The sequence below is a fragment of the Ailuropoda melanoleuca genome, chromosome 1 (assembly GCF_002007445.2).
Source record: "Ailuropoda melanoleuca isolate Jingjing chromosome 1, ASM200744v2, whole genome shotgun sequence".
NCBI lineage: Eukaryota > Metazoa > Chordata > Mammalia > Carnivora > Ursidae > Ailuropoda > Ailuropoda melanoleuca.
Window position 1 is genome coordinate 57,108,516 of NC_048218.1, and position 14,073 is coordinate 57,122,588.

Genomic DNA, 14,073 nt, shown 5'->3' on the forward strand with positions numbered 1-14,073 from the left:
GACTTATATATTCACAGTCCCTTTAAGGGCTCAAAGTACTCTTTTCTCTCATTGAGATACCCTGTCTGCTTCTGAGGTCCACAGAAAGCAGGCAGGTATTTAAGATGAGGAGAAGTATATACTGAGGTGGGTTAGGGAGACCTGGTCCTTTCGATTAGAACCTTCTAATATCTTAACTGGTTTTCTCTTAATTATGGCTGCTTTGAGTCATGTTCTTTTATTGAGACCCTTAGTGGACTGTTGGCAAAAGTGGTACAGAAATATTAAGTTGCATTGACTAGAGCTTTAAAGCAAGTAGGGAAGACCAAAAAGAAGTCCCAAAGCCCATTTCCCAGTGGGGAGATGTCTCCCAAATCTTCTTTATATGATTGTAGGCTTATTTGAACATGCTCTTGACTACTGAACACTTGCACCAAATAACCTGTTGGACATAATGCCTATTGATTTTTATGATGGGGGGACCAAGAGCTTCACCAGAGCTCATCTCATAGGGGAGAGCTCATAGATGCGACCTGCAGAAAGTCCAGTAAGCCTTTGGCAAGATGTCATGCTGGCTCTCTGTGGGCTCAGTTGCTCTTCTATGCTCAGCAGAAGGGGGTCATCATCAATTTTGGCAGGTGTGGCTAGCAGGGGATGCCATGGATGTCTAGTGTGGAAAAATCACAATGTCAATATCCTACACCAGTATCTACAGAGATTTTCCAAAATGGTCAACCAGAGTCCTGGAAACAACCCCAAATGGACAGTTGAAGAGGGATCTTGAGTGGCTTTGTTATAGATACCAGAAGACTGGTTTTATCTCGGAGGCAATGAAATGAAAATGTTTATTAGAGTGAAGGTTCTCATCCTGTATTTCTTTCTGACATTCAGCCTTCTGAAAGACTTAAGAATCCTTGTAATGTGTAGGGGTGGACAGAAACACTTTGAGGTGTGGGATGGGTGGTGTTATGAATCATTAACTAATTCATACGGGTTTGTAGCACTTTAAATCTGCCTTACTCTTGAGCAGAAATATCACATGTGTCTAACTCCTTTTCAGTCTCATTATTATTGAATGTAAAAAGAATAAACAGTTCATTGAAACAATAGATGTGACTGCAGATGGTATAAGCAGGAATTGCCCATCTAATGCATACATTACAGAAAAGATCATTTAATCATTCATATAGCAAATATTTATTTAGTACATATTATGTGCCCGGTAGTGTGTTTGGACTACAGGGGAAAAAAAAAAAAGAACAAAGACATAGCTTCTGACTTCAAGGTTGTCTCAGTCAGTTTGGGTTGACAGAAAAGTCAAGATAATTACAAGATCTTTTGCCATCAGGATTATCTTAACTGGGAAAATTTAATACTTGGTTTTTTTTCTCCAACTCTTCCCTTAGCCTTTACATCTATCCCAATCAGCCTAGATGTTTCTCTGCTTTTCCTTTCCTTTTCTATTTTCTTGATTTCTTTCCTTATGTTTCCCCTTTGAGATCATAAGTCTAATTTTAGTTCCCAGTTATTCTTTAATAGGGGTATCAGCCTAGGCAGTCTATGTTTGAGGTTTTTGCTCTCCTGTGATATGTCATACTTAATTAACTGTCACCTTCACTATTAATATTAACTGAGATATTAATTTGATGAATTTTAATTTCTCTTAATCATAGCATCATTTGGATCCTTCATTGGATACCTCTTTAAAATGATACATGATACACAGTGCAGGAGAGACATATTAATAGTACATTAAAGTGTTTTTTAAAAACTCCTTAGTAATTGCATGTTTTCCTGGTAAGAATGTCTGTTTCTTGAACAGGTGTAGGCACCCTGATTCCTTTGTTAGCAAATGGATGTTTTGTCTTGATCACCTCCTGACTCTGTTTTATACTTTCAAATGAAAATACTTTCAAATTTAAGAAATGTTTCTCTCCAGAAGAATTCTCCAGGGTCTGCTGCATTATCTGACTGGCAAGGGCTCTCTACTATTAATGGAATCATCAAAAATATAAATGTGAAGGTTTGGTCTGTTTGGTAGCAGAGTCTGTAGAGAGCTGGTACCCAGGAGGAAAGAGCTGAGTCCAAGGGTAACTAAACTATCAAAAGAAGTCTGATCTATTTGCAGACTGTTTTTTTTTTCTCTTTTCCTTTTAGTCATTAAAAAGAATTTTTTTTTTGTTTTTTCTGTAATTCCTTCTGCATCGCCCTCCACCCTCACTGTTGTCTTGCATCCTTCTAGCACATTCCCACACCTCTAGATACATTGAAACACTGATGAAGATGCCCACGGACTGCCTCCCCCCACCCCTTACATCTTTGAGACACGATTGGCACAGAGATGATACCTGATGCATTTTTAGGATGAGTTGCATCACTCAAGCCCAGTCACCTGGATGCTGGAGACCCAGGAACACAATCATCCCTGGCTCCTTGGCTCTGATGTGGGCGAGTGATGTCAGATAATGGCTGCTCTCAGCGCTTCAGTTCCCTCAGGAAAGGGAGAATGACAGGAGCTCTCCTTCCTTCCTAGTCCCAGATCGTGGCAGAGAGCATTTTGAGCCCAGAAGGCCAGGAACTCAGGGAAGACAGACAAGTACGGTCACACAGGTAGCCTGCAGTTGGGGCTCACTCACCTCCAGGTACACCACCCAGGGCATCACTAAGGTGGCCACCAGCAGGTCTGCCACGGCCAGGCTCACCACCAGGTAGTTGGTGGTGGTCTGCAAAGCCCGTTCCTTCAGCACTGCCACACACACCAGACCATTGCCGAAGACGATGGCCAGGATGAGCGTGCAGTAGGAGAGTGCATAGTAGGCGTGTGGGCGGGCCCGGCTGGCGCCTGTGGAGTTCTCCGCCCCACAGGTAGAGTTGATCTGGCCACTCAGTGGGCTCAGAGGCGCCATAGCCCAGAGGGAGAAGAGTGACCCCAATGGGTTTCCTGGGAGGAAATAGAAAACAATGTTGGTAAAACTGGGCTCTTCCAAGCTTGGCTGCTTGGGTACATTTTTATGTATTGCTTCAACAAATATTTATTTAGCATTTCCTATATGCTTGGTACTGTTCTAAGCACTGGAAATACAGCAATGAACAAAAGGGATACACATTCCTGCTCTCATGTTGGAGCCCACTGGAGGAAGAGAATACAGTAAGAAATAAGATAAGTAAAGGATGTAGTATGTCTGATAATGATATGCATTTTGGAGAACAATAAATCAGAGAAGGGGGTAAGGAGATGGGGAGGATTATGTGTGTGTGCCTAGGGTATCTGAGGGCAATTTTTATTCCGGGTAATCAGGAGGCATTTGTGGAGAAGGCTATAACTGAGTCAAAACCTGGAGGACATGAGGAAGTCAGCCATGCAGATATCTGCAGGAAGAGTGGTCCAAGCAGGAGGGATAGCAGGTACAATGGCAGGACAGGCTGGTGTGCGGAAGGCAACAGGGAGACCAGAGTTATTGGACCCAAGTGAGGCAGGTACAGAGTGGAAGGGTGTGATATCGAGAGGTTGTGCAGGACCATTGAAAGAGCAGTGCTTGGACTCTGAGTGAGATGGAGAGCTGTTGTAGGATTAGAATCCCAGGTCTGCCACTTCCTACTGGTGGGCCTTGGGCATGTTACTGCACTTCTCTGAGCTCCATTTTCTTTCTCTGTAAAGTGGAGCAAACAATGGAATCCACCCCATAGGGTTTTTATGAGGATTAATTGATCTATTAAATATGTAGGACATTGAAAGCTATGATACCTAGAAAACTATGTAAGTGTGAGCTCTTTTTCTCTTACTGGTCTGTTTCTCCTAGTTTCCCATCCCCCTTTCCTTGTTTTCTCTCTACCCTCCTCTGTTGCCCCCATTTGCCTTTTCTCCTGCCTTCCTCTGTCTCTTCTTTAGTTTCTCGCCTCTCTCTTGTATCTTGCATGGGGCATGGTGGGTGTGGGATGCTGCCTTGTGGAAGAAAAACTCAAGAGTAATCGAGTATAGAGAGAGTGCAGTGGTTTTTATACTTAGGAAAAATCCATGTGTGGAATTTTATTTGAAACATCCTAATTTTAAAAGGTAGGTTACCAATTAAAAAAACGTGTAAGCCCTATGAAGTCTTTTCTCCCCCCACCCCCAGAATCACACATCCATGGGCCAATGACCCATGACCGTAAATTTTCAACCTCTGATGTGGTCCAAAGCCCTCACCTTTCAAACAGGGAAATTGAGACCAAGAGAGATGAGTAACACGTCTTAAGTCATAAAGCTTATCAGTGGCAGAACTAGCATGCAGGCTTTGTTTCTTCTAAAACTCTGTTTTGGCATCTGAAAGCCATACAACTGTCATGTCATCATTCCACTGGGATGAACTAGTTCTCAAACTGTGGGGACTTTGGACTTAGGGTGGGAAAGGCATCAGAACCCATCAGCTTCCCCTGTGACACCAGCCTGTTGCGGCAGCCCTAAAGAAGGGACTCTGGGCTCTCACAGCCAGGTTTGTGTATGTCCAGGGGAGAGGTGAGGGTGGGGAAGGAAGGAGAAAAAAATCACTATGCTCTGTAGAAAAATATGGAAATGCCTATGCATTAAAGCCTTGTGTGCTGGAAGAGGGACTTCTGTCCTGGGATCTGTGCTTTAAAGGGTCACACTCTGGACCCCCTCTGTTATATCCTTCCCACGGGATGAGGTCATACCCTCCCACAGCGCCAAGGAGCAGGTCCACCAAGAGTCCACACTCTCATTCTCAATCACACTCTGGGCATGAAGATCAGAGAATTCTCTGCCCAAACTGCATTGAGCCTGTTTCCAAAGCATAGGCCCTATTCTGGATCTGTCACCCTGCGGGTAGACCGTGTCATGTATATCTGGGGCCCCTGAGCTCTAGAGGTAGCTCTTTGGGGGAGCTCAGATGAGTAGCTTGGGTACAGCCTGAAGTGGGGAGAGAAGAGGATGGAGTCCCTGGGGCAGGATTTGGGGTGGAAGGCAGCTTCTCCTACCCTCTCACAATTTATTTTGAACTCATAAGGACCTGGGAATCCTAAACTCAAACCTGGCCTTCCAGATGGTTATGGATGTATATTTTTCAAGGCAGGAGTGTTACACATTTTATTCACTGGTTTGTTGGTTATAACTAAAATACTTAGACATGGAGTATATGGGCCCCCATGGGAACACTTGCTCCCGACCCTGACAGGGGTAGAGGCTGGCTTGGTGGCCAGACTTTGCTCTCAATCCTGGTATCTGCAGCTCTCCGCTGATGAGGGAATTGGCCTAATCATGTATGTCGTTTTTGTGCCTCATTTTGAAATGTTTCATCCTGGAATGTGCAAGTGTTAAAATGAACAAATGATTGTAAGGGGCCGACTTGGAATGAATTCAGAGAATTGTTTTAAAGAAAATTGTTCTTTATCTTGGCACACTGTTTGTACTCAATATATTTTAAAACATAATAATAGTTTTTGATAATAATTATAATTTTCTCATTATTTAGAAAGGGCAGCTGCTACCCTGGAGATAGCAAAGCTGCTGCCAAGAGCTTTTTGAAAAATACAATGCTTTCTGATTGTTCACAGATATTTCTACCTTTGAGGCCAGCTCAGACCCAGAACACCTTTCTTTCTGCAACTAGACCAGTTGGGAAAACAGTGGCCAGAAATCAGTCTTTCATGGAGTCTGTAGTTGGCTAATGATGTCAGGTAAGATCGAAGCAGAAAACCTTGGGATATTTGTTACCTCTTGGACTTTTTACTCTGTTGAGGTGTGACAGCTACTTAAAAATAGTACAGCTGAGTGTCAATGGCTAATTAAACAAAAGGAAACTCTCAACTCTGAAAATCGATTGTGAGCCTGATGTTGGAATCGTAACTGCATGGATTTCCAATTTATTATTATTATTGCGTTGTACCGTATCTGGTCTTAGGTTCTGTGTAGTAGTAGGTGGGTGTAGGCAGTTCCTGATGAATTGGTGTGGGGGATGGAAGCAGAAAGTGAGTGAGAGGCTGGATTACTCCCCACCTCTCTGCTAATTGTTTCAACTCTCTCCCTGCTTAGAGCTTTCTTTCGTCTTCTTTTTTTCCCCCTTTAAACCAACATTGCTTATATAACATAGAGCTGGGTTAGGATTTTTCCTTCATTTTTCCCTCTAATAAATATATTATCAGATAGCAATCTGGTTTTAGGTAGGAAGAAGCAGGAAGTGTGAAGAATTTGTTAACTTAATAATCACTCTTTTAAGTAATTCATTCTGATAGCCTGGTCTCCTCGCCAGCAAAATGTGGATATCATACCCACTCCATAGGGTTATTGTGAAGATCAAATAATATTATGTATGTAAAATCTTGGCACTACTGACAACTGGGGCTGGATAATTCTTTTTTGGGGGGTCATTGTCTTGTGCATTACAGGGTGTTTAGTAGCATCCCTGATTTGTACATACTAGTACCAGTAGCACTCCCCTTCCCCAGGTTGTGACAACCAAAAATGTCTCCCGACATTGTCAAATATCCCTTGGGGGACAAAATTGTTCTCTCAGTTGAGAATCATGGCTCTGGCATAAGGTCTGGCACAAGTACTTGAAGTACTGTGGCTTTTATTGTTAAAGGGGAAGTGGGAATAAGTGAAGGGGTCAAGTAAGCTACAATTGCAGAGTGGCTAATGGACTTGGAAATTAGGAGATTACTGGTGACCTCAGCAAAGAGTGTTAGTAGTTAAGGATGGATAAGAGGTGAGAATGTGGAGAAGGAGAGGAGTAGAAGATTATGGCTGGTCTTACTCTTTTAAGATTCATTATACATAACACTACTCACAAATTTTAATGAGCCTTTGAACTTCTTTCAAAGTATTGATTTATCTTGGTCTTTATAGTTTATTCTAGCATCTCTGAAAGTGAGTGCGTAATTTATTTTAAAAAGCACAGGGACAGAGAGTAGTCAGGTCCCCATCATCTATGACATACATCCCGCTTCACTGATATTCAGTCCCTCAGTGCTGAGCTACATTCTGTCTGGAACGTTTGTGGGGTGCCTTGTTGGTACTCGGTTCCCTATTAGGCATGTTAGGAAGATACTCATTAAGGTTTACCAGGTTTTAATTATTTGTTCCCTTTTTGTAAGAGTATTGAATTAGACAAAAAACAAACACAATAAAAACAAAAACACTTGAGTTCTCAATCTCCTTCTAAAGACAGTCGTCGCCATCTCTTCTGTTTACTACCGTGTGCCAGACACTAGTGCTTTACATATATCATCTCATTTTAGTATTGATAGCAGCCCTGAAGGTGGATATTGATATCCTCTTTTTATAGATTAAAAAAACTGAGTCAAAGAGAGGTTCCATAAATTTCTCAAGATTATATAATGTGTAAGGGGCTGTATTGAGCCTAGCTTTGATCTTGGGTCACCTTAAATATCAAACACAATTTATTTAATGTATCTATACTGGGGGTGGACATTGATGTATGGAGTCATTTCCAATTAGAGATGGTTTTTCCTAAACCCAGAACAGAACACCTTAATAGCAGGGTTCTGTGACTAAATCTTCACTTGCATCATAGATCCCTGTCTTTTGCCATCAGTTACATTCTGACCTCTAGTCTGCAAAACTTTTCTGGTTCTGGGCTTCAATTCAGACTTGCTATATTGTCTGAAAAAGTGAATAATTACAGCTGAAATTTATAACTATTATTATATTTAAACCTCATGACAACCTGATAAAGGAAGTAGGTGCTATTATTAACCCCATTTTGCAGATGAAGAAAGTAAGTAATAGAAAGGTTCATTATCTTGCTGGGGTCATACAGCAATAAATGATGGAGCTGATTCAACCCAAGATCTATCTGTTTCTAGACCTTATGTTCTTAACTACTTCACTGTTGGGGTGAGGGAGACAAACTTGAAATGGAGACTCATTTTAAAACCTTGCTTTTTCAGAGCACCTGACCAAGCTCAGTGAAGTCAATGCAGGTGCACACTGCACAGAGAAACAGTGGGAGTTACATTGTCATTATTATTAGAGGTAGTCTTTAGCATTTCTATGGCACTTTATTCTTGAAAATTGCTGTCTAGTGTACTTTCCTAATGAAGATTCACAAGTGCATTAAAATACATAGCATATTTATATAGTTGGCATATTTACATTTTTGGCAAACGTACAGAGAAAAACCATAGCTGGCCAATGAGATCCAGTAGCTAAGGTTATATACATTTTTTTCTTTAATTAAACCTGCCCTGTAAAGTAGAGAATCCCCATTTTCCATAACAAGTTTGAATCACCAAGCATTTTATCATTTTAATCAGAGATAAAATGGGAACTCAATGGATCAATCAATAAGCAAATATTAATCAGTGGCAAACTTCAGTGCATTAGATATTGAATTAATAGTGAGTAAGATCTATTTGGTATTTGCTTTAATTCATATTCTATAAAAAGCAGATTTCTGTATAGATGCTTTAATATCAGGCATTCATTCGGATACTGTCAGTGTTTTCCTTGCTTGACACTCCTGCTCACTGCTAGCCCTGCAGACCTTTGAAAATGTTCAACTAAAAATAAACAAGTGTCTGAGCAAGGATCTTTTTCATATCATATTTGCTTCTCTTTGGCTACAAGAGATCCAATGGTGTGTTAAGCAGCAATTCTTCACTCATACCCAAGGACAGACATCTCACTGACCTTTTAGTATCAGTAAGCAAAGGGTTTCCCTTATAAAGCGCAAACAGGCATGCAGAATGAGTTTAGAATCCAAGTTCTACTTTGCTATTGCTGCTTTATTATTTGTGCGTGCATTTTGATAGTATTCGATTAAACTAAATGCACGGACTGGAGCAAATGCCTAATTGCAATGACTTCCATTGACCCAATAAGCTACAATAAGTAATGAAAGTCCAATAGTTAAAAAACAACAATATCCTCAAAATCATATGCTGTCATTAAAGAAAACATACACAATCATCATCTCAAGTACTGCATATCTCTGTTGGGAATAATTGGATTCTGACTTGGAAACAGCCTGACTTTAAATAGACCATTGAAAACAGTGCCTCTCCAAACCCTCAGCCCTGGATTACCAGGATGCTAAATTGGGGAGTTTAAAATAATGGACCCTTACAATTAAGTAAGACCCTTAAGGGGAATACAATCAACTTCCATACAAATCCCAGGGATAGTAACAGCTTTTTATTTTCCATCTTTTGATTCTGCCTTGATATAGCTTCTAGAGCCCATGAGGATCTAATTTTGGGGGAAAAAGAGAACAGGTTTCTATTGTCAAAAAATGAGGAAAAAATGAAAACAGTTTCCTTAGGGTTTCAGGTTTTTAAATAAGAGAGGGTACAGAGTTTTAATGCATATTCTTAGAGAACCACAGAACCCCAAGCTGTTTAAATAACCTTCCAGGAAAATGCTGTGTATTAAATTAGAAACAAAAAGAAAAATTACTTACCCTGAAAATTTCTTCTGGTTTCTGGAGACTGTGGAGTTTAGCACCTCAGCTCCTGCAGTCACTTACTGACAGCAGACATGCCCAAGCAAAGCAAACTTTGCCTTTCCAAGGACACAGAAACTGTGGAAATGAAGAGAAAGAAAATCACCCATTTTTGCCTCTAAGGTGAAATCACTTGTGGGCTGCTCTTACAGCTTTCCTATTAGACCTTACTGCATGCTTCATAGCTGCTTTCAAATTCATACGTTTTCTCTAAAGCATTTGGGAGGGACCCTAAACTGATCGGTGCTTGGGTCAGCCCTTCAGAGGCTCTGTCCTTGGTGCTGAAAGCGAGGTATAGCAGGCAGAAGCAGTATCCGTTTTCTATCTCGCTCTCCTCTTTTCCCTCTGAGCCGCTATCTGCTGCGTGCTATGCTTTTTTAGTACATGTGTGTTTTCCCCTCAGTGCTCTTTTTATCCCAGTTATTCCACTGTCTTTCCTTCTATGCTTTAATTTCTCTTGAAATTAACCTTCCTCAGCTTAATTGCCGGGACAGCTTTTGGTGGGTGTAAAGATGATTGGTACAGATCAACACATTGATACCACAAGTGGTTAATATAAATCAGTATAATTTAAAACACAATTGACAGAATAATTGAACTTGGAGGTGTAAGCCTGTCTGGGAAAAGAAGGTTAAAGGAAATATATTACAGTGGCAGCAAAACTGAGGCATGGACTATAACTGGTGATAAAAAGATGAGATAAGCGTAATACTGTGAGAAATGTTAAATATTTGTTTAACAGCACTCCTTGCCTTCAGAGAACTCTACAAAAACATTTGCCAGTTCATTCTCACTGCTCTTCTGAGGTATATGTGAGTAAGTTTTCTTAACTCAACTTTAGAACTAGCTGAAGTGGGTTGCAATTAAGGGCCATGTCAGTAAGTCTCTGAAGCAGCATTAGAACTTAATCTTACTATGGTCACCTGTTCATATAACTAACATCTTACCATGGAATCTTAACTATTCCCTCTTCTCTTGTTTTTGAGCTCTTCTACCTTCAGACAGGGTGGCAATCCTTTCACTCTCTCTCTGCCAATCATGGATGTGCTTGGCAGCTGCAGTGCAGACTGTCATGGGGAAGCTAGTCCTAGTTGGACTCTGATGGAGACCACTGGTGGCTGAGAAAGAAGCAGCAGCAGCAGCAACAAGGTTTAAATATGGCTATTGCTAACAACCACATTAATTGAGCATATACTATTAATCAGTCACTTTGATGCACTCTCTCTTTTAATCCTTTCAGCAACTACAAAAAGTAGATATTATTTTTACATCCCCAATTTACATATAGGAAAACTGAGGCTTAGAGAGGATAAAATAATTTCTGAAAGCTGCACAGCTAACAAATAGTGGAGCCTGGATTTGGATCCAGACATCTTAATTCTGGAGCATGTTCTCTTAACCACTGTGCTGTAATTCTTCAAAAGGTGAAAAATTTAGATTTCCCAGGAGACTGACAATATGTCACAGAGAATAATAATTATAATGACAAAAATGATGATATCAATGATACAATATTTGTGTGGTGACTTACAATTTATAAAGCATTTTCTCATTCATGTTCTTGTCTGCATCTTACATAAATCCTTATGATGTCCATTTTTACAGAGGCTGTTATGGATTGAATTGTATCCCTCCACCCCCCATTCTCACCCCAAATTCATATATTAAAATCCTTAACTTCAGAACATGACTATATTTAGAGATAAAATCTTAAAAGAGGTGACTAAGTTAAAATGTTGTCCTTAATCCAATCTGACTGGTGTCCTTATAAGAAGTCAAAGAGATACCAGGGAGTCACACACAGAGAAAAAGCCACAGCAAGAAGGCAGCCATCTGAAAGCCAAGGAAAAAGGCCTCAGGAGAAACCAAACCAGCTGACATGTTGAACTTGGACTTCTAGCCTCCAGAACTGTGAAAAAATTAATTTATGTTGTTTAAGCCAACCAATCTGTGGTATTTTGTTATGTCATCCCTAGGAAACTAATACAGAGGGTTAGAGAGAGCAGACCCCATATCGAAGGTTGCTTTTGATCTATATGGTATACATACATTGTTATGTGGCATAATGGTATTGAAAGTGCCATAAAACTGGAACTCCCAGCTTGAATGTGAACCCTTAGTCTCTTCCTCTGTGGGTTAGGGGATCAAGAGAATATGTTCTGTCCAGGCATGCCTGGTACATAAAATCAGAGAGTGTGCGAGTAGATTGAAGCAGCGGTGTATTAAAAGTTCAAGGTCTTGGGTGCCTGGGTGGCTCAGTTAAGTTAGGCATCTAACTTCTGCTCAGGTCATGATCTCGGAGTCCTGGGATTGAATCCCACATCGGGCTCCCTGCTCAGTGGGTAGTCTGCTTGTCCCTCTGTCTCTTTCCCTCCACCCCTCCCCCCACTTGTGCTCACTCTTTCTCTCTCTCTGTCAAATAAATAAATAAAACTCATTTTTTTTAAAAAAACTTAAAGGTCTTAACTGCTCATTTTCAGTACCATGGTTCCACCTTTGAGTATCCTATGTTTAATTTCTTTAACATTTGAAGATATTATGTCTAATGATAATGCTGCTCTGATAATGCATGAATGTAGCAGGGAAGGCCACATTTCTAAACTTTTTGTGTTGGGATCCCATGGTGTATCCTCACAGGGCAGCTATAAATGTTGCTGGCAAAATTTCCCTCAGCATTTTCGTAATGCCTTTTTGGGGCAAAGTTCAAAGGAAGATAATGAGGGACAACCGTTCTTATTCTAATTTTATATAGGAGCAATGGATAGAGGAGTTAACTGCCATGCCGAAAGTCACAGATCTAGGCAGTCACCTCAGGCTGGATCATGCTGCGGCTTGCTGGTAGACTCCCTGACTGACTGCCTTGGTGAATAGAAGGGGATTGGTGTAGGACATGAAAGGGGGTGGTGAGTGAGGCAGTCCTTTCTCTCAGGACATCCGTGTAGGTGAAGATCAGCAACTGCTCCTTTTAATCTGGCACTTTTCATTCATACAACATTGAACAAGTTTAATTATTTTAAGTAAATGGAACTCTTATTCATGATTGGCACTGAAGATTTTGAGATCTGCCTTCTGGGAAGAACTCCAGGACGCCTACAGAACAGACATGCTTGGGCAAAAATCAAGAAAAATGCAGATCATTTTCCTCATCTTCCTTCCAGGAACCCATCTCAATAGCATGACTGGAACTTTCTCACATACCATCCAATAGTGCTTCATGAGGGAAGGTTTTATCTTCTGAACCTGTAATGGGAGGTTTAGACTAAGAGTTAAGAGGCGGTGCGTTTCTGATATATAGGCGTGCTCAGTGGTTTTGTTTCAAAGGGAATTGGTGTGAAATTTGTGGTAGAAATATTCCCTTCTCATTTTTGCAGTGCTGTTCCAGGCTAACAATTGTTTGGTTTCATCATTGGAATCTTACTTTCGGCACCAAAGATCGAGTGCAACATGGCTTTTTTGCACCACTTTAAACTTGCACGGAGCTCACACTCAGCAAGATAGTGTGGAGACCAAGTGTGGAGATGTGAGGAGCCAATTTAGAAGGCCTTGTGTGAACAGAAGAACATTTTGTCTGCATGTCTCAACACAAGTAGCATTTCTCACTGTGAACTGGAAGATTTAATTATGATGATCTTAAACTGCATGAGTACCTATCCAGCCTCTTGGTGTGTTTTTCATTGGAATCAGACCTCATGTTGTAGAGTGCAAATGTAAGTTGGCAAATGCAGTAAGTGGTCTAGACAGTATGGTTACTTCTTCCTGATCCCAACCCCTATTCCTCTCTAATGACACTGTGGTCTTGCCATAAATGAGAACTGTCTGAGAAAGACTTAGGTCTTATGTTTGAATTCACTCTGCTGTTGCCATAAATTATTTGTAAGAGAAAAATAGCTCAATTCATTTATTACTGGCCAGTACGAGGCTCCAATCTTGATTCCTTTCAACCAGAGAATGGCAGTAAATAAAATATTAGGCTTCCCAACCAATCAGATTGGTATCCACTCCACTCTTTTACAGATAGCAGAGTGAGGGTAGGGAAGAAAATGATAGTTTTTTTATATTCAGAACTACTGTTCTATGTGCTTGCATCCTACTTCCTTTTTTATATACACCCTTCTTCACTTTTCCTACTATTTTCTTCCTGTTTTTTTTCTTCCGTATATCAGATAATCTTTTATTCTTCTAGCTTTTCCTCAATTTCTTCCAGTGTATTCTATATTTCTTTTCTTCTTCCCCCAAAATACATATAAATGGGAATGGAGTTGGGCTAGAATTAGAAAATTTGTATCATGATTAACTTATCATTTGTTCAAAAAGGATTTTGGGTTGATGAGTATGGCAGATTATATTTCCCAAATATGACCACAATTGTATCTCCCATCCCTCATGTTCTTCTGGAATTTTGCCACTTCACCATCAAGAGGTGGAGTCTCATGTCTCTCTTCTTGAACCTGGCAGGCCTTTGTAACTCCCTTAACTAATAAAGTATGGCAAAAGGGACAATTTGTTATTTCTGAGGCCAGGCCATGAAAATGTCATATACTTCCATTTTATTTTCCTGAGACACTTGCTTTTGGAACTCAGTCATGATGCTATGAGAAAGCCCAAGCAGCCCACGGAGGGGCCTACATGTAGAGGA

The 14,073-nt window shown here is 40.6% G+C and overlaps 1 protein-coding gene across 1 annotated transcript in view; it reads right to left on the reverse strand.

The window, feature by feature from the left end:
• Positions 1–9,529, reverse strand: part of DRD3 (dopamine receptor D3) — a 39,517-nt gene extending 29,988 nt beyond the window's left edge. The window contains exons 1-2 of the mRNA XM_034669947.1: positions 9,396–9,529; positions 2,616–2,920 (exon numbers count right to left, since the gene is read on the reverse strand). Of these exons, the coding sequence (XP_034525838.1) occupies positions 2,616–2,885 (270 nt within the window). The 5' untranslated portion in view covers positions 2,886–2,920; positions 9,396–9,529. The remainder of the gene's footprint in view (positions 1–2,615; positions 2,921–9,395) is intronic.
• Positions 9,530–14,073: the final 4,544 nt, after the last annotated feature.